Here is a 24,187-nt window from a genome sequence, read left to right as displayed (position 1 = left end):
TGCTTACACATGCTAATAGTTTCTTAGCATAGCTTTCCTTGGATAGAGTGCCTTTCCTTTGGACTGTCCCTATCAAATGTTGAAAGCTAGGAAGGCACTTAACACCTTGCTTGTTAACCATGTGATGGTGGCACCTTTTATCCCTGAACTTGGGAGGTAGAGTCAGGCAGATCTCACAAGTTTCAGGCCAGCCTAGTCTACAAAGAAAGTTCCAGCACAACCAGGGCTGCCACACAGAGCAATCATGTCTCAAGAAAGTAAACAAAAATCAACTAACAAAATAAACAGAAAATATTTTGCATATTAGTAGGTTACAACATCTCATATCATCCTCGGAAACTTCCCCCAGGGGAAGGTAGCACAAAATTGACCATTCCTACGTCTCTTCAATAGTAAGAAGATTTTAAATTTAGGTACACAAGATTCTTTCTGACACTGTTTTCAGTCTGCTAGTATCAGTGTACTCTATGGAGAGGAGGGAAAGGTCATATTGAACACATACACAGTCCTCAGAATGTAGCTTTAGAGAAGTCAGTTACAGTACCTATTTAGGCAGTCATCCCCACAGCCCTTCCTGGTGTCGTCATCTGGCTTCTTACAATTACAGGTGGTAGCCTCATAACCAGAAAGTGGTTTGACATCAACATAGACATCTTAGAAGATAGAAAATAAAAGTTTTTGAACATACAGAATTAGCTTTCAAGTGTCAAGACAGGAGGAACATTGATGTTTTGAAGGTGGAAAAAACATCTAAGTTACTCACTTGAACGGATTTTTTTATACAGGGGGACATCTGGCTTTTTGTATAGCTAGAAGAAAAAAAATATTGATAAAGCATTTTGCTTCAAATGACAGTGTGGCATCAATTCCTAGAAATACAGGAAATGTCTTCTGTTCATACAACAATATCTGCAGGCTGCTGGGTATAATGGCCCCCTCTATAACCCTTGGGTAGGAGGTCACTGTGAGCTTAATGTAAGCCACACAGTAAATACTTCTGAGATTTTCTGACCTGACTATGACTGAGGAAAATACAGAGTGATCTTTTTTATTTCATCCTCATAAATAAAGGGTGACAGAGAATTAGAATTAATAAGTACTAACTGGTTTACAAAAAGTGACATAATCTTTTGAGCCACCATCTCCAGCCTTGGATTACCTGACGTTTTGTATGTAAACTTTTGGCTCTTATGTGTCCCTTCCCGAGTGATGGGATTACAGGTGTGTTTAAGAACATCTGACTTACAGCAATGCACTTTCAATTTTTTTCTTTTGTTGCTGGATAACAATCTAAAAAAGCACTCTGAAGACCAAAGCTATTATTCACTTGCATAACTTAAGATTCTATTTGCTCCTATGACAAGGGAAGGGGTTGGAAGCACAGGTAACGTAAAGGCAGCATGCATGCTCAAGCCTCAGCATGACCCCTCCCCCAAAGCACAAAACCCTGTAACCCCAAACACATGTAACGTTTGTTTATAAGCAATTGTATGAAGATAGGAAGAGTAAACTGGCCTCTCGGCTGTCACAGTTTCGTGTGCCTGTCTTCCTCACAGTCAGGGATGAATCTCTCCATCTTGATTCTTTTCCAGATTCTTCTCTCTCTCTGTCCCACCCTCTATTTCCTGCCTCAGCTAATGGGCCATCAGCTTTTTATTGACAGGTGACACTTCCATACAGTACACAAGAGATTCTCTCTACATTTGAGACTTGTTGTTGCTTTCTAGTCTAAAAGGAGATACAATAATCCACTCTTTTATATTTCATCTCTATACCCCTTCCCCTCCCCCCGTATTAATACTCTTTAAGAATTCAGAGACCATCAGAGAAGAGGAGGCAGAGGAGACTGAACTGGCTTTGGTTTTCCAGCGTTAACTTTTGTTTGGAGGCTATGTAGCTCTAGTTGGCCTGGAGCTCACAGAAACCTCTGCCTCTGCCTCCTGACTGCATGAGGAGCTGTCACCACTACACCCAAGGATAACTTTGACAGTATTTTAGCTAAGCTGAAAAATCTGCTATTTATTTCATTGGTATGAATACTCCTATCCCCCTATGGTTGTTGTAAAAATAGGGCCTTGAACCTTTAACTAAATTTAAGGCCTGAGGATTCTTTTTTAAGTGTTGTTGGCAGTTCATCTACATTCTCCTAAGACCTGCATGAAATAGAATTCTTTTTCTTTTTGGTGCACAAACACTTTTATTTATTTATTTATTTATTTATTTATTTATTTATTTATTTGCTTATTTATTACATGTAAGTACACTGTAGCTGTCTTCAGACGCACCAGAAGAGGGCATCAGATCTCATTACGGGTGTATGTGAGCCACCATGTGGTTGCTGGGATTTGAACTTCAGACCTTTGGAAGAGCAGTCGGGTGCTCTTACCCACTGAGCCATCTATCTCACCAGCCCCGAAATAGAATTCTTATAGCGCAAACTCTTTGCTACCAAAGCAATAAGAACAAAAGGTTGCCCATTGAAACAGGAACTTACGGTAATTCTGAAGTGTGAATAAAGGCTTTGCACATTAAATATGTACACAAATTCATTTTTCTTAGTCTCTAACCTTTTATAAGGACGGTTCCCAATATATTCTAAGATTTCATCACATGGAACCAGAGGAAACAAACTTTTCCTTCCTATTCCCTAACCCTTATCATTTAAAAAGAAAACCTGGTAAAACCCTTTGTACCTGATTGTGTTTCCACTGCCAGAGAATATCATAGGGAAGCTGGAAGTCAATTCTCTTCTGTCTGAGATACTTTCCTGAAATTAAAAGACACTGTCAATTTCAACAACTACTCTGATACGCAGTCCATACAAAGAGAGCAAATAGTCACACACAAAATATATTTTAAACTTATCACCTCTAAAAAAATCAGATAAATGCTACAAAGGGGCTAAGGGCTGACGAGAAGGTCAGGGGTCAAGAGCTCTTGCTGCTCTTGTGGAGGACAGGGCATCTGTCAGAGGGACCTGATGCCCTCTTCTGACCTCTGCAGGCAGTAGGTACACCAGAATGCACATAAATTCATGTAGGTAATACACTCATACACGGGGCTGGAGAGATGGCTCAGCAGTTAAGAGCACCGACTGCTCTTCCGAAGGTCTTGAGCTTAAATCCCAAGCAACCACATGGTGGCTCACAACCATCTGTAATGAGCTCTGACACCGTCTTCTGGAATGTCTGAAGACAGCTATGATGTACTTACATATAATAAATAAATAAGTCTTTAAAAAAAATACACTCATACACGTAACAACAACAAAAATCTAAAAATACTAAAGGGGGAAGGGTACAGAAACCCAGGCTGGCTCATGGATAAAAAGTTATCTGCTATCAAGCTTGACTAACTGAATTCTATCCCTGGAGCAAACATGCTGGAAGAAAGAAACTGAACTTCTACGATTGCTCTTTTGCTTTCATGCAGCACTGTGAAACATATATTCCCACATACAAAATTAAATAATAAAAAATAAACAAAAGAAAAGGGGCATACTTGAATTTACATAACTGAAGAATACATGTCACCCATGAAATGGCTCAGCAGGTAAAATACCTTGAGCCTGGATCTCAAATTCATGGTGGAAGGAGAAGCAGCTCCTGAACGATGGCCTCTGACATATTATATATATGAAGAAAGGGCTCAGGCTTAAGACTGCATACTAGTCTCTAAAGCTCCTGAACTTGGATCTGAGCACCCATACAATTATATGTAACTCCAGCTTCAGAGAATCTGACATCCCTTTCTGGCTGCTGAACACGTAATATACTCACATATAGACACAAACACCCCACTTTAGTCACAGCACTGAGGAGGCAGAGGCAGGGGCAGGCAGAGCTCCTTGAGTTTGAGGCCAGGCTACTCAAGGTAGGGAAAAAGTATATATAAATAGATTTAAGATGCTAGTAACATTTTCCTGCACCTTGAACTATTATTTTCTTTTTTCACTTCTTTTTTTTCCTTCCTTTCTCTCTCTTTTTTTCTTTTGGAGACAGAGTTCCTCTTGTGTAGTCCTGGCTGTCCTGAAACTCACAGAGATCTTTATGCCTCTACCTCCTGAGTGCTGGGATTAAAGATGTGCACTACCACCACCACCACCCAGCTTCTGCAGACTCTTAATACTGAAAGAAAACAAATGTAATAGTCTAGACTGATCCTTAGAGAAGGGAACTGAGTCTTGTTCCTGTATGTATTCCTGACTGTACAGGAACTTACTATGTAGACCAGGTTGGCTTTGAACCGCATACACTGCTGGGATTAAGGGCAAGAGCCACCATGCGTGGTATTACTCTTTTGTTTGTCTGTTTTTTTTTTTTTTTTTTTTTTTTTTTTTGAGACACAGAGAACAAACTTTTTATGAGAACAGTTTATTCTATTTTTTGCCTGCAATACATGTTTTCTCTAGAAAATACAAAGATTAAACAGAAAGGTTTTGAACTTCTTTAAGAAAAAGTTTTTCCTTATAGGTAAGGATTCATTCACATGTATGCCAATTGACCTTCAAACCAGAACTCTGATCACAGGTCCCATCTAACATTTTCCTAGGATCAAGATACCAGGACTGACTCGAGGCATTCCTAGCAATACTCACATTCCTCTTTGTCTAATGCATGCAATGATGACAACTGAGAAAAAAAAAAAAGGTCTGTGTGACTGTCAGTGCTAAAATTACCTACATGAAAGACCTTTCACCACAACTGAGTATGAACTGAGCCATTAAAAATTAGGAGATGAGGGGCTCAGCAGTCAAGAGCTCTGACTGCGCTCCAATGATTTGCTTCCAAGAATCTAAAGAAATGTACTGGGCTGGAGAGATGGCTCAGCGGTTAAGAGCACTAACTACTCTTCCAGAGGTCCTGAGTTTAATTCCCAGCAACCACATGGTGGCTCACAACCATCCATAATGGGATCTGATGCCCTCTTCTGGCCTGAGGATGTATATGCAGCAGAGCATTCATATTTTAAATAAATCAAGTTAAAAAAAATTAGGCTATGAACTAGATGATGGCTACCTCACCAAGCTTGAGGACTGAATTCTTGCGCTTGCAACAAGTGTTCAACGTTTACGCAGGTGGCAAAGCCTTCAGTAGCCAGAACAGAGTACAATTGCTCTCAGAATGAGATGGAAAGCAGAGCAGTGATGGCTCAGCTGAAATGGAGTCAGACAGTGAAGCCCTAGATGTTCAAGGACTAGAGGTGAGGGGAAGTATCTTAAATTAGCAATGGTTGTGGTACACAAGCCTTTTAATCTCAGCTCTTCGGAGGCAGAGGCAGTCAGATTCCTACTGAATTCCAGGACAACCAGAACTGCAGTGTGAGTCCCTACCTCAAAACAAAGGAAAAACAATGGTCATAGACTATCACTGTTTGGGAGATAAAGATGGCTCAGCAGTTAAGAACACTTATTGTTCTTCCAGAAGATGCAGGTTTGGCTCCAAGCACCATTATCAGGTGTTATAAAATCTTCTATAAGTTTCAGGAGATCTGATAATCTTTGATTTCCACAGGCACCTTATACAAGTGGCTCACATAAACCCACATAGGCATACACAGAATATAAGTAAATAATTAAAAGTAAAAAACGGAGATGTGATTGTCCTCGTGAAGAGCTTGTAGGTCAAATCTTCACTATAGTAAATAAGGATATCGTTCATTTGAAAGGATTACCTATACGTTGCAATAAAAGGTACTGTAGACTTCTTTGCAGGGCCGAATACAGTAGATATTACTACTGTTATAGACTGTAGAGCAGTGGTTCTCACACTTCCTGATGCTGAGACCTGTAATACAGTTTCTCATGTTGTGGTGACCCCAACTATAAAATTGTTTCATTGCTACTTCTTAACTATAATTTTGCTACTATTATGGCTCATAACATAAATATCTGATATGTGGAATATCTGATATGTGACCCTCAAATGAGCTGAGACCCAGAAGTTGCAAACTGCTGCTGTGGAGGGAAAAGGAAAGTAAGGGGAAACTATGAACAGTTAAAGAGCCAGAAATGGCCAACCAATCACTTTTGAAACTCAGTGAAAAACAACAAAACAAAAAATCAAAACCACAAAAACCCTGGTACTTGAGAGGGGCAGCTACTGTGATATCCCCGATGGTGTGGTTCTCAGACATTAGAACTACTATCTGGCTGGACTGTAGACGAGCCCTGGCATGCTGGAGCAGAGTTTACTTATTCAGGTGGGAACTTTGAAGACAGAATACTGAGAGAAAGTTTTAAGTAGAGGCCTAGTTCATAAGGTTTAAGAGTGGATCAAGGAATCCATAAGAAAAGGACCATTTATGTAATGTTCCGTCAAGAATCTGCCTTAATTCTTTCTAATCTGAGAATCTGAAAAAGTTGAGTTAAATAGTAGAATAAACTGCTTGGCAGAGGAAATTTCAAGACAGGAGGGAATTCAGGCTGGTGTTTCTCAAGCAACTACAATTGGTCCAGAGTATGGCACCACTGTGGGAAGCTGTGCAGTTGCACTGGGACAACAGGAGGTGTCCTGAGGGTAAAATGCACCTGCCCAGAGGCTACATCTTGAGAAGATGCGAGCTCATTTGAAGGAAGGCTGCCTACAATGAAACAGACAACTGCTGAAGGAATTCCTTGTCCTCCTCCAAAGCATTGGCCCAGAGCAGGTAAGATGGCTTATATAGGTCTAAGTACTTGTTGTGTAAACTCGATGACCAGAGTTTGATCCCTGGAGCTAATATAAATGTGGAAAGAGATAACCAACTTGACAAAGTTATCCTTTGACCTCCATATACATGCTGTAGGATGAACTTCCTTCACACAAACATACACAGCACACACATGCATGCCCGCACCCACAGGACATATATATGTTGAAATGCAGCAAAAAACTGATGTCTTAGTGGTTGAGACCACTGGCAGAAGACCCTAGTTCGATTCTCAGCAATCACATGGTAGCTCACAATCATCTGTAGCTGCCTTAGTACTAGGGAAATCTGACATCTTCTGGCCTTTATAGGTCATTCACTGAGTGCACAGACAAGTGTAGAAAAAAATTCTCAGACATAATAATAACAACAACAACCAAACTTAAACAAAAAGCAGGTACCTAAGGATGGCACATAAAAGCTGACAAAAGCTGGCACAAGGGGGCCAGGCGAGATGTCAAGTAGCTAGAAGACTTATGCACTGTTGTCAATTTGCTGGTAAGAAAGTAAGAAAGACTTAAGGAGTCATGGAGTTTTCTGTGTGATTTCAGAGAGTAGCTGTGGCCAGGGAATGTGCAGTAGGGTTGGCATTCTTGCAAGGGGGCACTGGAGGGCCAGTGCTTCAAGCTGTGAAGGCAAAGCCTAAATTGAAATGGAGGTTCCAGGAAAATTGGAAATACCTGGACCATGGAATATTCAGTATGCAGAGGAGTGGGCATGGAACGGAGCTAGTCTAGAAAAGAATCCCAATAGGTGCTATAGTAAAGATGAGGAGTTGGCTCTGCCCATGAGCCCCAAATGACAGATAAGGAGTTATAAGACTTAGTTTTTACTCTGCTAGATTTTATTTGCTTGTTTGATTGTTCCTTGTTATGCTTAAATTCTTTCCTCTTAAAACAGGAATGTGCTGTTAATGTTGGAAATATGTAAACTGTTTTTTTTTTTTTAATTCATAGGTAAAGAAACTGACTTTATTCTTTTCTTTTTTGAGATGAAGTTACACTATATAGCACTCGCTGGCTTTGACTTCACAGATACCCACTTGCCTCTTCTTCCCAACAGCTAGAATAAAAGGCATGCGCCATTCCTGACTAGAAACTGACTTTTATTTATTTATTTTTATTTTTTAGGTTTTTTTTTTTTTTCAAGACAGGGTTTCTCTGTATAGCCCTGGCTGTCCTGGAACTCACTCTGTAGACCAGGCTAGCCTCGAACTCAGAAATCTGCCTGCCTCTGCCTCCCAAGTACTGGGATTAAAGGCATGGAGCCACCACTGCCTAGCTTGAAACTGACTTTTAATGTGCTAAAAGTTTTAAAAACTTCATGGTCTTCTAAAGTTGGATTGAATGTATTTTATATTATAATATGGTAATAAGCCAATGAACAAGAGATAGTTTAAAAATGATGTGTGTAAAATACCAAGGTGACAAGTGATAGAGTTATGATATCAACATTCATTTTCATTTCATTTTTCAATGGGATTGGGCCATTGGGATTGTCTTGATTATACAACTTTAATGTGAGAAGACCAACCTTAATTGTGGGTGGGACTAATTCCTAAGCAAAGGATCCTAGACTATAAAACGATTGCAAGCAAGCTGAGCAACTACAAGCACTGGTACTATGGAACAATGTGATCAGTGGCTCCAAGCTCCTGCTGCCCTGATATCCTGGTACTGGTGGACGGACCCCAGGAAAGACCGTGAGCCTATGAACCCTTTCTTCTTGTGCTGCCTTTCCTAGGATACTTTTCACAGCAGCAGAAAAAGAAACTAAGACCATCTGTATTCCTTTCCTTGATTACAGATCTTTTCCTTGAAGCCATAGATAGCAATTAATTTCTAAAAACTGAGATGAAGGCTGAGTGTGGTGTGCACACTTATATACACCAGAATTTGGAGACAAAGTCAGGGGGAAGAGGAGTTCAAGGTTATATGAAGTTGAAGCTGGTCTAAATTATATAAGACTTTATCTTTTTTTTTTCTTGAGACGGAGTTTCTCTGTGTAGCTCTGGCTATATTGGAACTTGCTATGTAGACCAGGCTGGCCTTTAACTCACCTGCCTGTGCCTCCTGAGTGCTGGGATGATAACACATGGGCCACCACTGCTCAGCTAAGACTTCATCTTAAAATAACAAAAATAAAACTCCCAAATAAATAAACAAACAATAAAAAGTAAGACCCCTCTAAAGAATGTCTTTGATCAATTTCAGTTCAAAATGTGTCCCATGAGAACCTACTTAAGATTCTCATTTGGAGGTATGGGGTGTGTGTGGAGAGAAGCCTCAGAGGTTAAGAGCACTGGCTACTCTTGCAGAGGTTCTGAGTTCAATTCCCAGCAACCACATGGTGGCTCATAGCCATCTTTAATGGGATCCAAAACCCTGTTCTGGTGTGTCTGAAGACATCGAGAGTGAACTCACATACGTTTAAAAAAATAATAATAAGTTCTAATGCCCATTACTTAGCTAATACACATTTTAAAAACAAGAAAACCAGGATTGGTGTATAGATCAATCCTGGACGTCTCTAAATCACTGTGTAGCTGTGGATGTCTCTGAGCTTCAGAGCTTCCTGCCTTCACCTTTGAGTGCCAAAATGACATGGACATTGTTTGCCTAGTCCTGCCCCTGGTTCCTGCAGTACTGGGGATCCAATCCAGGCTTCCTTCTTGTCAGGCAAACACTCTACCAGCTGAACTAAATCCCCATAATCCTTGTCAAGATTTTGAAGAATTTGAACCCAGCACAACAGAGAATACAGGTCCTTTCCTAAGTTCAGAATGCACAATCTCTTCTTACCAGTAAGTGCTGCGGGCTGATTACTCACCAACATGAATGGGCGCTGGGAACAACCCATACTCGTGCTCTCCTGGAGTATACTCCAACTTTTCTTTCTTTAATTGGATTAATCGGCTCTTTGGGCTGTGATGAGAAAATGAATAAGAAACAAAGCCAATCAAATTTCTTCCTGAGGCCAAATGACAATAAATGAAATCTGGTAAGATGGCTCAATGGCTAACAGCCCTTGCCACAGAGAATGACCATCTGAGATAGAGCCCTGGGAACTCTACTGTTGAAAGAATCAACTTTTCAACACTGTCCTTTGTCCTCAGTATGTATGTGTGCAAGCCCATTTCAATAAATGAGTACAAAGAAAAACGTTAATCTAAAAACTATACTTAAAAACCTCAGCAGTTAGCCGGGCAGTGGTGACGCAAGCCTTTAGTCTCAGCACTCGGGAGGCAGAGGCAGGTGGATTTCTGAGTTTGAGGCCAGCCTGGTCTACAGAGTGAGTTCCAGGACAGCCAGGGTTGAGACAGAGAAACCCTGTCTCGAAAGACCAAAAAACAAAAAACAAAACCAAAACAAAACCAAACAAAACCTCAGCAGTTAATAGCATTGCCTGTTTTCTCTAAAGAGAACCTGGGTTCAGTCCCCAGAACCAATATCTGCAGCTGGAGAGGATCTATGGCCTCTGAGGTATTGTCAGGTACCTGCAAGCACCTGTGAATACACAGAAATAAAAATAAATAAATAAACTGTAAATTCAGGAAATCCCCTCTGAGAGGTTCTTTACTACTGTCTAAATTTAAAAAAAAAAAAAAGATTTTGATTATCAGATCTGATTTTATCTTATTTGTTTAATAACAGCCCTGGCTGTATAGGTAAGAAGGTCTGCAGTCATGGAGTCCATGGTGGAAGAAGAGAAGTCACATCTCAGCCTCATCTCCACACATGCACATGGTCACCTGCACTCATACAGTCATATCAGACAAAAGAAAACAAACAAAAAAAAGGGTTTATTTTATATGTGTTTTGCTTGTATGAGTTCAGTTGTCACGTGTATGGTTGGTGCTTGTAGAGGCCAGAATCGGGTAATGGATTCGCTGAAACTGGAGTCCTCTGCAGGATCACAAAGTGCTAAGTACTATGCCATCTCTGATTCATTTGTGTGTGTGTGTTTAAAGACTGAATTTCTCTGTATAGCAATAGCTGGCTGTCCTGGAATTCACTCTGTAGACCAGGCTGGCTTTGAACCAAGAGATCTGCCTGCCTTCATCACTGAAGTGCTGGAATTAAAGGTGAGCATCACTAACAACCTGGATGGAAGAGAATTTTAAAGTGAATTTCTTTATGATTATCAGTAAATGTTGGGTTAATATACTGTTTGGTTCAAAGTGGGCTTATAAAATAGCAGTGCTGGAGACAATATTGTGAACAAAAGCCTAAACATAATCCCTCGGGAGTCTCAAAATCCTGCTTACCAGGAAAAGCACTACCTTCCTTATCTCCCCTACCCATAACGGTCATCTACCTCAGGTAAAGACCATCTCGGGCTCAATTAATTAATTAATTAATTAAATTAATCAAAGTAGCCTGCACCTTGCCGACTATCTTATAAAACACGAGGACTTTGCTGCCCAGTTGCTGTTTTCTGTTCCCGAGACAGTCTTTGTGATTTGATCCCCAATAAACTTTCTTACTACCCAGAGAAAGGTTCAGCTTGGCATTTTCACATTTCTCACAGATACCTATTGTATGTGTATATATTGTATGTGTATATAGATGGGGCCATCTAACTTTTTCTTGGGGAAAATTTTCGTGGGTCAAAAAAAAAAAGAGACTGGAAAGAGCAGGACTGTGCTGGACAAGTGCTCTATGAAGACAGTAACCAAGCCTTGGGCTCTTAAGTCTAATCTTTCAGTTTTATACTTTTCAAACTGCCTATGCCTCTCGAGTGATGGTATTAAAGAAAACTTTAAAAATACTCCTGAACCTCCTGATTGTCTTAATGACTGTTTCACTTTTTTTTTTCTTAAAAAACATCCTGAAAACTGAGTTCAGGCCAGCTGTGGCAGCCCATGCCTACAATCCCAGTCCTTTGACACAAGGCTAGTTCTTAACTTTACCATGAACACCTCTTGGTGTTTAAAAATTACCATCCTCCCTCCCTCCCTACTGCCCCCCCTTCTTAAAAGACAGGTCAGGCAGGTATAGCTCTCTATGTACTTGAGGTGGCTCTCACTGCTTGCTCTGCTGATCCTGAGTGGATTATAGACAAGCCCAACAATATTCAGGTATGAAGCACTAGATATCAGTCAGACCTGGGTTTTCAGCTTAAGGTATTTACCAAGAGCCAGCCCAAAGCTTCCTAATTAGGATACACAGCTGTGATCTCAGGGCAGAGCTGGATGGCTGGTCTACACTGCCAGTGCTCGACTCCATGGCAGTGAAGTAACAAAGGAGTGCTTATCAAGCTGTACCAAGGATTTATAAAGTTCTTCAAACAATGCAGGAAAGTTTATTTGACAAATTATGTAAGCAAAAAAACTCCAAATACATTTATCTGAACAGACAGTGTTATTCAATTTCCTTCCCTTTCTGAGAAATGTCTCCCTATGGAGTCTGGCAGGTACGCACAGAATGATGCCCTTGAACAGTGACAATCTTCCTGTCTCTGCTTGGATTACAGGTGAACAGCATCACACCTGGTATTCTTTCTTACTTTTAAACAGCAAAGGAATAATTAGAATACAAACTACAGAATGGATCTTAGGGGAGGCTAAACATTAAGAATGATAATTGTAACCTTCTAACCTAGTGCAGCATCATCAGTCTAGAGAATACAATGGTACCTGAGAGTGCTATACATATAAAATATATTACATATATACTGTATATTAGATTATATATAATATGTGTATATGTGAATGCACATATAAATGTGATTCATTTTTTACCTTTTTAAAAAAATATGGAGGGCTGGCGAGATGGCTTAGCAGGGTAAGAGCACTGATTGCTTTTCCCAAGGTTCTGAGTTCAAATCCCAGCAACTACATGGTGACTCACAACTACCCATAATGAGATCTGATGCCCTCTTCTGCGTGTACCTATTTATAATAACATATTTAGGCCAGTGCAAACAGGACTGAGCAAGCGGGGCTGACTGAAGTGAGCAGAGGTCCTAAAAATTCAATTCCCAACAACCACATGAAGGCTCACAACCATCTATATAGCTGTAGTGTACTCATATACATAAAATAAATACATAAATAAATCTTTAAAAATTATGGATGGATAACAGGTATTAGAAAATATAAGTTTACAGTCACTACTACTTACTCTATTGTTTTGTAAACATCAGAATACAGCCCAGCTCTCTGGTATTTCTTCTTTGGAGGACGTGGGGCCTTCTTTTCTCGTGGGATGAGAGCCAGCACAGGTTGCAAGGTATTTTCAGGTTCAGAAGGTTCAGCAGGCGTTTCAAGAGGACTGGGAATTTCAACTGGTGTTTCTATAAAGCTAGAAAAAGTGTCTGGAGATGTTATTGTGAAAAATAATTATATATACTTATATTATTTACTTATAAACATAAATATTTTATATATAATTATATTTCATATTTTATATAATACATATATGTGATATATATACATATATATGATATATATACATATATATATTTTTGGTAGAGTCTTGTGCCTCCCATTCCCATGTACTGATATTACAGCCATGGTTCAAGCATGTTGATGCTTACTTCTAATGTCTAATGTCTAATACCACTGAGTTCTAGGTTAGACAGAGCTACATACTAAGACCCTGTCTCAAAAGAAAGAAACATAAAGGCACATGAGTGTGGTGATCAGTGCCTTTCATTCTACTGCTTAGAAGTTGAAGCAGGGCTGAAGAGATGGCTCAGTGGTTAAGTGGCTGTTCTTCCATAGGTCCCCAGTTTAATTTCCAGCACCCACACGTCAGTTCACAACTGTCTGTAACTCCAGTTCCAGGGGATCTGACACCCTCACACAGACACACATGCAGGCAAAACACTGATGGACATGAGATAAACTGAAGGATCAGGAGTTCAGTCATTCTTGGCAGCCAGCACAGGAAATTCAAGATCACCCTGAACCAGAAAACCAAAATCAGTGCAGTCAGGTGTAAAGGCTCACACGTGTAATCTCAGCACCCTCGAGTTATACGTTTGAAGGTAGCCTAGCACAGGCTGTGTCTGTGTCTGAACAACAACAATCTTCAAATGCACAAATCTATGAACAATACTACTACCTAGGCTGAGGCAGAGAGATGTCAAGTTCAAGGCTAGCTTGGACAGCTTACTGAGACTTTTTCCAAAAAGTTAACAACACACTAAAAATGGACTTGAGACTATGGATAAAAAAACCATTCAAATTTTTATGAAAGTATAAACTTGTTTTTTTTTGTTTTTGTTTTTTCCCGAGACAGGATTTCTCTGTGTAGCCCTGTCTGTCCTCGAACTCAGAAATCCATCTGCCTCTGCCTCCCAAGTGCCCAGCTTGTTTTTTAGGTTTTGTTGTTGTTGTTGTTTTTAACAACAAGAACCTAAGATATCATGAGAAAGATCTACTCAAATAAAACAAGGAAAATCATAACAAATTTACTGAAAGTCAATAATGAAAAAACAAACAACAAGACAGTTAGAAGAGGCAGGGGCTCAAGAATTTCAAGGTTATCTGAACTAAACAGAAAGTTCAAGGCCACCCTGAGATACGTAGGACCCCATCTCAAACAAACCAATCAACCAAAATCCATCAAACTCACATGCATTAGAGATGAGTCAGGTGTTAGCAAAGGCAAAACTAAAGGGGCCTGTAAGTTCAAAGCATCATTAGTTCAATGCACCACTGGTTATATGAGAAACAAACAAAATGATGCTATCATATTTGATATAATGAATAACATTTAAGAGATCTAGGGCAAGGGAGATGGTATACAAAATGCTTGCCATGCATGCACGAGAAACTGTGTTTGACACACAGAATTCATGTAAAAGTATTGGCAATACATGCTTGTACTCATAACACTAGAGGGGCAGAAACAGAAGCAGGTAAGTTCCGGGCTTTCTGGCCAGTCAGCTTCACCTAAGTGCTAAGTCCCTGGGTACTTGTCTCAATAAAACAAGTGATGGCTCCCAGTGAAAGAAACCTGAGGCTGATCTCTGGCTTTCACATGTATGTGCATACATGAGCACTCCCACATATGCAAACAAGCCACCCCCACTCCTACCATAAAGAAATCTAAATGAGGAGAGGTAACAATGCAGCATACACCTTTAAACCCAGTACTCCAGATGTGGGGCAGGAGGATCTCTGAGTTTGAGACCAGCTGACTCTACATAGCAAGTTTCAGTTGTAGTTCAGGGCTACATAGTGAAGATGGGAAGAAAAACTACCAACAAGGTGAGGGAAATCAGTATAGCGGCCATGCAATCTGTACTCTCAGAATCTGTGAGTTGAGATACAATGTTTGTTGAGAATTTGAGGCTAACCTGAATCCAAGTTTGAGACCCTGTCTGAAAAGTAAACAGCAACAAAACAAAACCCTATCACAACAACAACAACAAAAAAGGTATTTTTGGTTCCAACAAAGATGGGGCAGGCATATGCTTATTCATGTTAGCACCACTAAAAGCTGAAAAGGTTATAAAGTAGAAGCAAAACATAGCTACAAAATGGTACCTAAGTAACTAGTCATCCAAAAGTTTCCCAGATATTCTATTTGCCTCTCACAAAAAACTTAAAGACTTAAGTGGTTTTATTAATGTAAGGGCTAAAACAAATGCTTGTCTCATGAACATTTACATCACTGTAAATGTCTTTAGCCAGTGCAAAAAATTGAGATTAAAAAAGACTGACTCTTAAGAAATGAAGAGCAGAGCTGGAGAGATGGCTCAGTGGTTAAGAGCACTGACTGCTCTTCTGAAGGTCCTGAGTTCAATTCCCAGCAACCACATGGTAGCTCACAACCATCCATAATGAGATCTGACACTCTTCTGGAGTGTCTGAAGACAGCTACAGTGTACTTACATATAAATCTTAAAAAAAAAAAAAAAAAGAAACGAGGAGCAAAAAGAAAAAAGAAGAGGCGCTACAGAGTAGCTTACAACTGCCTGTAACTCCAGCTCTAGAAGATCCAACACATATATACATAATAAAAATAATAAAAGTTGGAAAGACTGCTCAATTGGTTAAGTTGTTCCATGTAAGCATGAGGAACAGAGTTCTCAGCACCTAAGTAAAACAACAACAACAACACACCTTTTTTTACTTCCAGCACTGGGGAGAGGAGTAAACCCTAAGGCTTGCTGGCCAAAGTCTCTAGCCGAATCAGCAAAGACCACGTCCAGTGAGAGATCCTACTGTCTTAAAAACTAAGGAGAGTGCAATTAAGACACCCGACACTGACCACTGGTTTCTGCACATGTGTACTTAAGAATGTATGTCTGTACATGCATACTTAAGAATATACCCTACACATGTATCCACACATAAATACATACATAAAACTGTAATTAGAATTCTGGAATTTTGGTTTCTTTACAAAGCACAGAAATATTTTGTTTTTGTTTTAATCCAGGTGTGGGGTATGGGGCTGCTTAGCAGCAGCTGACTATGGTTTGCCTTGTGCTCTAACAGAGGCATGGTTTTGCCAGCTGCAGAGAGTTTCTGCAATTGTGTGACGTTTGGAATTCTGGGTACATTTCAGAAGGTATATAAATTTCAGAGCTCCGAGAGGCAGAATTTGTGGTTGGTGGTTGTTCAAGGGTGTTGATTGCAGTTTTTTAGTAATTGTGCTCAATGAAGAAACAAGAAGAAAGAAGTTAGATTCAGATCTTTCTCTCTAGCCCTCTCATCCTTTTTTTCCTCTGCTATCTAGTGATAGAGGGTAAAACTGGGGGTGGGGTGAGGAGAGGAAAAAGGGGTGGGAAAAGAACCCATAAAGTAGTAAAAAGACCAGCTACACAAAACAAAGACAATAAAATAATAAAACAGCAATCCAGACAATGTGGTTCTATGTAAAGGAAAGAATGCAGGTAAAAGAAAAGAAGAGTGAAGAAACAGACCCAAACAGATAGGACTGACTACTTTTCTTTTGAACTTTTAAAATAACACTTTTTGCTCTAGGACAGGGTCAAGAGTTTGGTCCTCTGGTCAGTAGCTACCTGCAATTGCACCTCAAGAAGAGCCAACAACCTCTCTGGCCTCCACAGGAACTCATGTACAATGCATACCCAGAGGCTGGTTACATAGACTAAATAGTTCCCAAGAAATATACTTAGCCAGTAAATATATGAAAAAAGGTTAATATCAAAGGATGAAAAACAAACTGTCAAGCAAATAGAAAACAATACCAGTCAGGCATTCTTATATCAGAGAAAGCAAACTACAAACCAAAACTACCAGAAGAGATTAAAAGAGACATTACAATTTGATAAAAGGAACAATTAATTAAAAAAATTCAAGTAATAAATATGGGAGCCCCTAAGATCATAAAACAAACCAGAAAACATAAAAGACCACCTAGGTCCTGACACAATAATAGCATGGGACTTCAATACTGTGTTCTCAGGTTTAAGTTTTCCAAACTAAAACCAAGTAAAGGAACATTTGCACTAAACATACTAAACATCAGTGGTTCTCAAGGCTCCCAATGCTGTGCAGCCCTTTAATACCATTCTTTCTGGTGTGCTGACCCCAAGCCGTAACAATAATCTGTTGTAGCTTCAGTACTTCTGCTACCAATAAGAATCATAGTATAAATACCTGATGTGCAACCCCAAAGGGGTCGAGACCCACAGGCTGAGAACCACTGGGGTTTTCAGATAGAGACTATACCACCCAACAGATAGGGAAGACACAATTTTCTCAGCTGTACATGGAGCCTCTTCCCAAACCAAACACATAATAATAGTCAAATCTCAACAAATACAAAAATAGTGAGACAAGCAATTCCCCATGTATATGAGACCATGTGATAAAATAGGAACCAACAATAAGACCAACTACAGAAACCATAAAAATATTTGAAGACCAAACAACACATTTGTATGAATAAATAACAGGTCAAGAAATCAGAGGAAATTAAAAATTTCCTAGAGACAAATTTTAATAAAACACAAATTAACAGAACTTCTGTCATGCAGTCAAAGCAGTCCTGAAAAGAAAGTGCATAGCAATGAAGTGCTCATATTTAAAAATCTGAGAGGGATTGGAGACATGGGTTAGAACATAAGAACACTAGCGGTTCTTGCAGAAGATCTAGGTTCAAATGCCCGCACCCACATGGCAGATTCCAATCATTTGTAACTTTAGTCTGAGGGACTCTGACAACATCACTCTCTGGCCCCTATAGGTACCAGGCATACACATGATATGTATGTGTGTGTGTACACATATATACAGATGAAACACCCATACAAAATAAAGTGTTTTTTGAGATATCAAACAACTTGATGATGTAATTCAAGGGGCTTAAAAAACAAGTAGTGAATCCTAAACAGAGTAGACAGTGAAAAATAATGAAGGTAAGAGAAGAAATTAATGATAAAGATTAAGAATCAGCAAAGGAGTGGGTTTATTGGAAGATTGAGATTAACAAATTCTTAGCTAATCTGAGAGACAGTCAGAGAGAGAGACAGAGACACACAGAGAACACAAATTAACAAAAGAATGCCATTACAAAGGCTCCAATAAAATAAAGAATGTTATTAGAGATTACTATGAAAATTTATGATCTGGCCAGGCGCAGTGGCATGCCTTTAATCCCAGTTCTTGGGAGAGAGGTAGGCCAATCTCTGTGAGTTCAAGGCTAGCATGGTCTACAGAGTGAGTTAAAGGACAGCAAGGGCTACATATTAAGACACTGCTAAACAAAAAATAAATAAATAAATCTTATAACGTAAAAAGCTAGGTAACTGAAAAGAAACAAAAGAATTTCTAAATGCATTTCTTTCCATCACAATTAAGTACAGATAAGTAATTTAAAGGCACTCATTACAAGTAGTGACATAGAACTGGAGCCACAAGTCTCCCTCCAACTGAAGAAAAGCCCAAGACACTGCATTCCATGCTTATTGCTGCTCTTTCCAATGCTGGCCGATAGCAAATAAATGGATAAGGAAAAACTGGTACACAAGCCGGGCGTGGTGGCGCACGCCTTTAATCCCAGCACTCGGGAAGCAGAGGCAGGCGGATTTCCGAGTTCGAGGCCAGCCTGGTCTACAAAGTGAGTTCCAGGACAGCCAGGGCTACACAGAGAAACCCTGTCTCAAAAAACCAAAACAAAAAACAAAAAACAAAAAACTGGTACATATATAAAATGGTATATTATTAAGCATTAAAGAAAAGTGTAATTACTGTATGATTTTAAAATTGCATGTTATTAGAATGTACAATATTAAGATGATGTTCTTCCTCATATGAGAATCATAAACCATATAAGTTTATATGTATACAAATGTACATGTGCTACAGTATTCAGAGAAGAAAAATGGTGAATACTTGGAGGAAAAAGGGCTGAAGGGAGGTCATGGACAACTGAGTTATGAAAGAAGATATAAACTTAACTTTTTTAGTTTCAGTGTTTTGGGGGAGGGGTGATGGTTGATAAGTACATAAAAATATACTTGATAGCAAAAGTGGAAAAATCCACAGAGCAGTGGTGGCACACGTCTTTATTTAATCCTAGAACTTGGGAAACAGAGGCAGATAGATCTCTGTGAGCTCAAAGCCAGTCTGATCTACAAAGTGAGTTCCAGGACAGCCAGGGTTACCACTTCTCCACCCCTCTCCAAAAAAACAAAAGTGTAAAACATAGCTACTCTAGTAAACAGAAGGCTCACTGAAACATACAGACTTTGGCTCTGTTACTTTTGATACATGATCTGCAAGATTTTTAAAATAAAAATCTTAGTTACTTAAGAGAATTGCTTTAAAGTTAAAGCAATTTTGTACTCCTCTTCCATATTAGTATCTCCCTCCCGTCCGTCCTTCCTTCCTCTTTCCATGTTGGGATCAGACAACCATGCAAGCTTCCAAAGGAGGGAAGCAATCAACCAGCTCTGATGCCTGTGAGCCACGTTGACAACCAATCTAGCACAACCATGAGGGTACAAGCGTGGCACACTTATCTTGGTGGTAACCAACAGCTCTCTTATGAGACCCTGTAAGATCTAGGAAATCATGTCTGGCACTGGATGAGTATTAGCCTATTATCCAGGGATAATTAAGTAAGGTTCTTGGAGGAAATTCTACAACTGCTGCTTTACTAAACCAGCAGAATCCCTATCTACACTTTAACTATTTACCCTATACCTGTAATATAATTCAAAACATATATTTAATAGTGGTTTTTAAACACTTTAACCTCCTTTGAGGCCCACCAAAGGTAGTGGGGGAAAAAAAGGTATGGGGAAAGTGGACCTGTTTAGAAAGGTTCTTTGGAACAACTCCCATCTGTTGTTTAGAAATCGGCAGTTCAGCTATCAGCAGCAGAAACAGAAGAGGCAAGAAACCGCAGCACACCACCAAAAGTTGGATTTTTTTTTTCTTAAAGATTTATACATATTCTGTATATGAGTACACTGTCTTCAGACACACCAGAAGAGGGCATCAGATCCCATTACAGATGGCTGTGAGCCACCATGTGTTTGCTGGGAATCAAACTCAGGACCTCTGGAAGAACAGTCGGTGCTCTTAACCACTGAGCCATCTCTCCAGCCCACCACCAGAAGTTTTATAGTGTTTCTCTCTATGGAGTCCCAACAAAAGGAGCTCAACTACACAGTGTAAGGAAGATCAAAACGTGTGTTGTTAACAAAGAATCCTTCATCACGTGTCCTTTTATATGCTTGCTTTAGCAGAACATCCTTTTTCCCTCTGTCTGCTTTGTTCAAAGTCTGTCTTAGCTTCTTACCTGTGTCCACTTCAGGAAAACATTCCTTCACGTGTTTGTCCCAGCAAAACACCATCCAACACAACCGACCTTACAAAGAACTCTTAAGTTTCTACTTCATATCCCCATGTAAGTGTAACTCTCACCTGCCACCAAGACAAGTTCTCTTTGCAACCAAACATTACAGAAACCCACAACTGATCAAAGTAGAGAGTTATGGAGCCCAGTCATGAACACTACAACATCTACAACACAGGTGCTACATGGAATGCTTGGGATCGTTCAGCTTATTTCACTTGTATTTCATCTTTTTAAAAGTTTATCTAGGACCAGTGTTTTAGTTAGGGATTCACTGATGTGAAGAGACACCATGATCACAGCAACTTCTATATCAGACAACGTTTCATTGAGGCTGGCTTACAGTACTGTGGGTCAGTCCATTATTATTATGGCAGAAAACATGGTAGTATCTAGGCAGGCATGGTGCTGGAGGAGGGTCTCATTGCCCGTATCTACAGTGACATACTTCCTCCACACACTATTAGACCACACCTCCTAATAGTGCCATTCCCTGGGCCAAGCATATTGAAAGCACTACAGCAAGATGGCTCAGGAGGTAAATCACCAGCTATGCAAGCCTGACACCTAAGTTTGATCTCCAGAAAGGGAAATGACAACGCAGAGTTGCCCTAGGACTTGTGACTACTCTGACAGGATAAGCCCATGTGTACAACATACAACAGAAGTAGTTTTCTAAAAAGTCTTATTGTTAAGGCCAAATAGTAAGTCATTAGATGTAAAACTACCACTTATCTACAGATAAACTTTGGTGTTTGCCTTTGTCTAATGTTAAAATGCATTATAAATACTGGTATTTAAGGTCACTCTACTTCTTGAGTAGACACCTAGGGTATCTCCATATAGTTCATAAATTCTCCTTTATTTTTCCATCCCTTATCCTTACTATGAATTATAATGGCTACAGAGTACTAGGACTTCTTTATGAGTTTATTATTTATACTGAGTGTATATTTTTATATACTCTCTGAGAAAATGTCTATACAGTTTCTTGGTCAATTCCCTGTGTTTTCTTTATCTTACTGAGTTTTAGAAATCCTTTATAGTAACTGACCAAATAGTTTATCTCAAATGTTTTGGAAGGTATGTTCACTGCCATGTTGATTTTGTTGTTTGCTCGCTCATCCATCCATCCATCCATCCATCCATCCATCCATCCATCCATCCATCCATCCATCCATATGAAACAGGGTGTCACTCTATACTCCAAGGTGGCCTGGAACGCATAGCAATACACTTGCCTCAGCTTCTTGAAGTCTGGGATTATAAGAACAGCCTACCAACCAAGCTACACTTTTCTATTTTTATAAAGTGTCATTGGGACTTTGATGGATAGTTCCCCAAATCTATATAGAACATTAGAAAGTTATGACATCTGAATAGTATTTAGCTTTCCAACCACCAACAAAGTTTGACTTGTGTAACTCCTCTTCCTTTTATATGTGTGTGTGTGTGTGTGTGTGTGTGTGTGTGTGTGTGTGTGGTGTATGTGTACAAGCATGAGAATGGGAGTGTGTGCGTGCAGATCAGGGTTTCGAGGGAGACAGGATGAATCATGCTCAATTGCTTTTCTACCTTATCTGATAAACTCTCAATCTAACCCACAAAACGATGAAATGGTGACTAGAGCTCGCCAGCTTGCTCCTAGGATCCCTTGTCTCCACCTCTGTGACTGGAAATACAGGTGGGCTGTCATGTCTATCTAGAATTTATGTGGGTCTTGTGGGATCTGAACTCAGTTCCCAGACCCAGGGGCCATGTCCTCAGTCTCTATTACTAGACTTTTTTTTTTTTTTGAGACAGAGTCTCATTCTGAAGCTCAGGTTGGCCCAGAACTCAGAACAGTACCTGTTACGGTGCTGGGATTACAGGGTTGGGTCACCATTTCCAGCTTTGCTGTAGAGTTGATTTTTCACTAAAAATATTTTACTTTTAAATAATGTGCCTGCAAATGCATAAACACTGGATGCCCCAGAGCTTGAGTAATAGCTACTTAACCCCCTTTTTTAAAGTTGTAAATACAATTTATATTTTGTCAAATGATGTTCCTATATCTATTAATATAATTTTCTTCTTTAACCTATTACTGTACATTTATTTCAAATGTTAAACAAGTTGTGCATATACAGGATTCATCTCATTATGTTAGAAGGGATTGTTTTAACTGCTACCCTTACAATCCAAATGTTTTCATGTGACTACATTTCATTCTCCTGCCTAAAAAAAAACAAATGTTTTGGGGCTGGAGAGATGGCTCAAAGGTTAAGAGCACTGACTGCTCTTCTGAAGGTCCTGAGTTCAAATCCCAGCAACCACATGGTGGCTCACAACCATCTGTAATGAGATCTGATGCCCTCTTCTGGAGTGTCTGAAGATAGCTACAGTGTAAATATAGTAATAAATAAATCTTTAGGCCGGGCTGAGCAGGGCTGGAGCAAGTGGAGTGGGGCAGACCAGAGTGAGCAGAGGTCCTGAATTCAAATTCCCAGCAACCACATGATGTGTGTGTGTGTGTGTGTGTGTGTATGTATGTGTGTGTGTATATATATATATATATATATATATATATATATATATATATATATATATAAAACAAAGCAAATGTTTTCTGATATCATGTGACATATATGAATTCTTCATAGTAGTAATATTTCAAGTGTTGCTCATGGAACATATACATCAAATCTGTTTGGAGTTTGTTAGCAATGAACATGTCCGAATGGAGGATGTAACTCAGAAGAAGAGTAGGTACTTAGCATGTGTGAAGACCCATCATCTAAAACTAAAAAGAAATGCAAAAATAAAAGAAAATCTGAAACAACCCCAGCAAAAAACAAAAGCAATAAAAAGAAAGGAAAGGAAAATAGATGCTAGAGGCTAAGGCAGAAAGGATGGTGAATTCAAGGCCTGTCAATACTATGAAAGCAAGGTCAAAGTCAAATCAAACAATGCAGTGAGACCCTGCCTATGAAGACAAACAAATAAAACAACAGAATCAAAGACAAATGCCTGTATCTGGAATGCCATTAAATTAGCTGTGAGGTCCAGGACGGGTTTTTTTCCACACCCCCCACCTCCCGCCCCGCTTGCTCTGGCCCCACTTGCTCCAGCCCTAGGATGGATATTTTAAGTAACCTTGTTGGTCTTTGACTTGGCCCTAACACTATGGACTGGATTGTTATCTTTTCTTCATCATGTAGAGCCAAACTGATTCCAGTCCTGCTCTAACATCCAATTGTAAGTAATATAGTGACTCTGCTATGTGAGGACATCAAGGTCTGAGAACTGTCTTATTCTGGAGTGAAGGGGGCCTGGGGATTGAACACAGGGTCTGTAGCATGAAACTTAAGAGCTCTATCATTGAAATACATCCCTTCTAAGTTTTGGGGTTTTGTTATTGTTGTTTGCGTGCTTGCTTTTTGTTTTCTCAGATCACACTGGTCTTGACCTTGCTACACATCCAAGGATGATCTAACATTCTGGATCTTCCTGCATAGCCCTTCTTAGAGCTGGAATTTACAAGACTACACCATCATGCCAGTTTTATGTGGTGCTAGAGATCTAACCCATGTTAGGCAAACCTCCTTCAGCTGAGCTACAGGACCTGAGTGTGGGTGTTTCCCCCATGCACTACAGGCTAACTCTGAACTTATTATACAGGTGAGGCTAATCTCAAACTTTTGAGCATAGCCATGTCTTGTTTC

The 24,187-nt window shown here is 39.7% G+C and overlaps 1 protein-coding gene across 7 annotated transcripts in view; it reads right to left on the bottom strand.

The window, feature by feature from the left end:
• The window catches only part of Ash1l (ASH1 like histone lysine methyltransferase), a 128,962-nt gene that overhangs the window by 43,350 nt on the left and 61,425 nt on the right, over positions 1–24,187 (bottom strand). For 5 of the 7 annotated variants that reach the window (XM_006501142.3, XM_006501141.3, XM_030252468.1 and 2 more), the window contains 5 exons: positions 12,816–12,995; positions 9,520–9,614; positions 2,694–2,767; positions 764–809; positions 545–653 (listed from right to left, as the gene is read on the bottom strand). In XM_006501142.3, coding sequence (XP_006501205.1) covers positions 545–653; positions 764–809; positions 2,694–2,767; positions 9,520–9,614; positions 12,816–12,995 — 504 coding nt within the window. Of the gene's footprint in view, positions 1–544; positions 654–763; positions 810–2,693; positions 2,768–5,673; positions 5,787–9,519; positions 9,615–12,815; positions 12,996–24,187 lie in introns of those variants that run through there. The other 2 variants (XM_017319499.2, XR_001783666.2) reach the window with 2 other exon arrangements.

The sequence above is a fragment of the Mus musculus genome, chromosome 3 (genome assembly GCF_000001635.26).
Source record: "Mus musculus strain C57BL/6J chromosome 3, GRCm38.p6 C57BL/6J".
In the NCBI taxonomy this organism is placed as follows: Eukaryota; Metazoa; Chordata; class Mammalia; order Rodentia; family Muridae; genus Mus; species Mus musculus.
The sequence above is the reverse complement of the archived record's forward strand: the minus strand, read 5'-3'. Positions and strand labels throughout refer to the sequence as shown.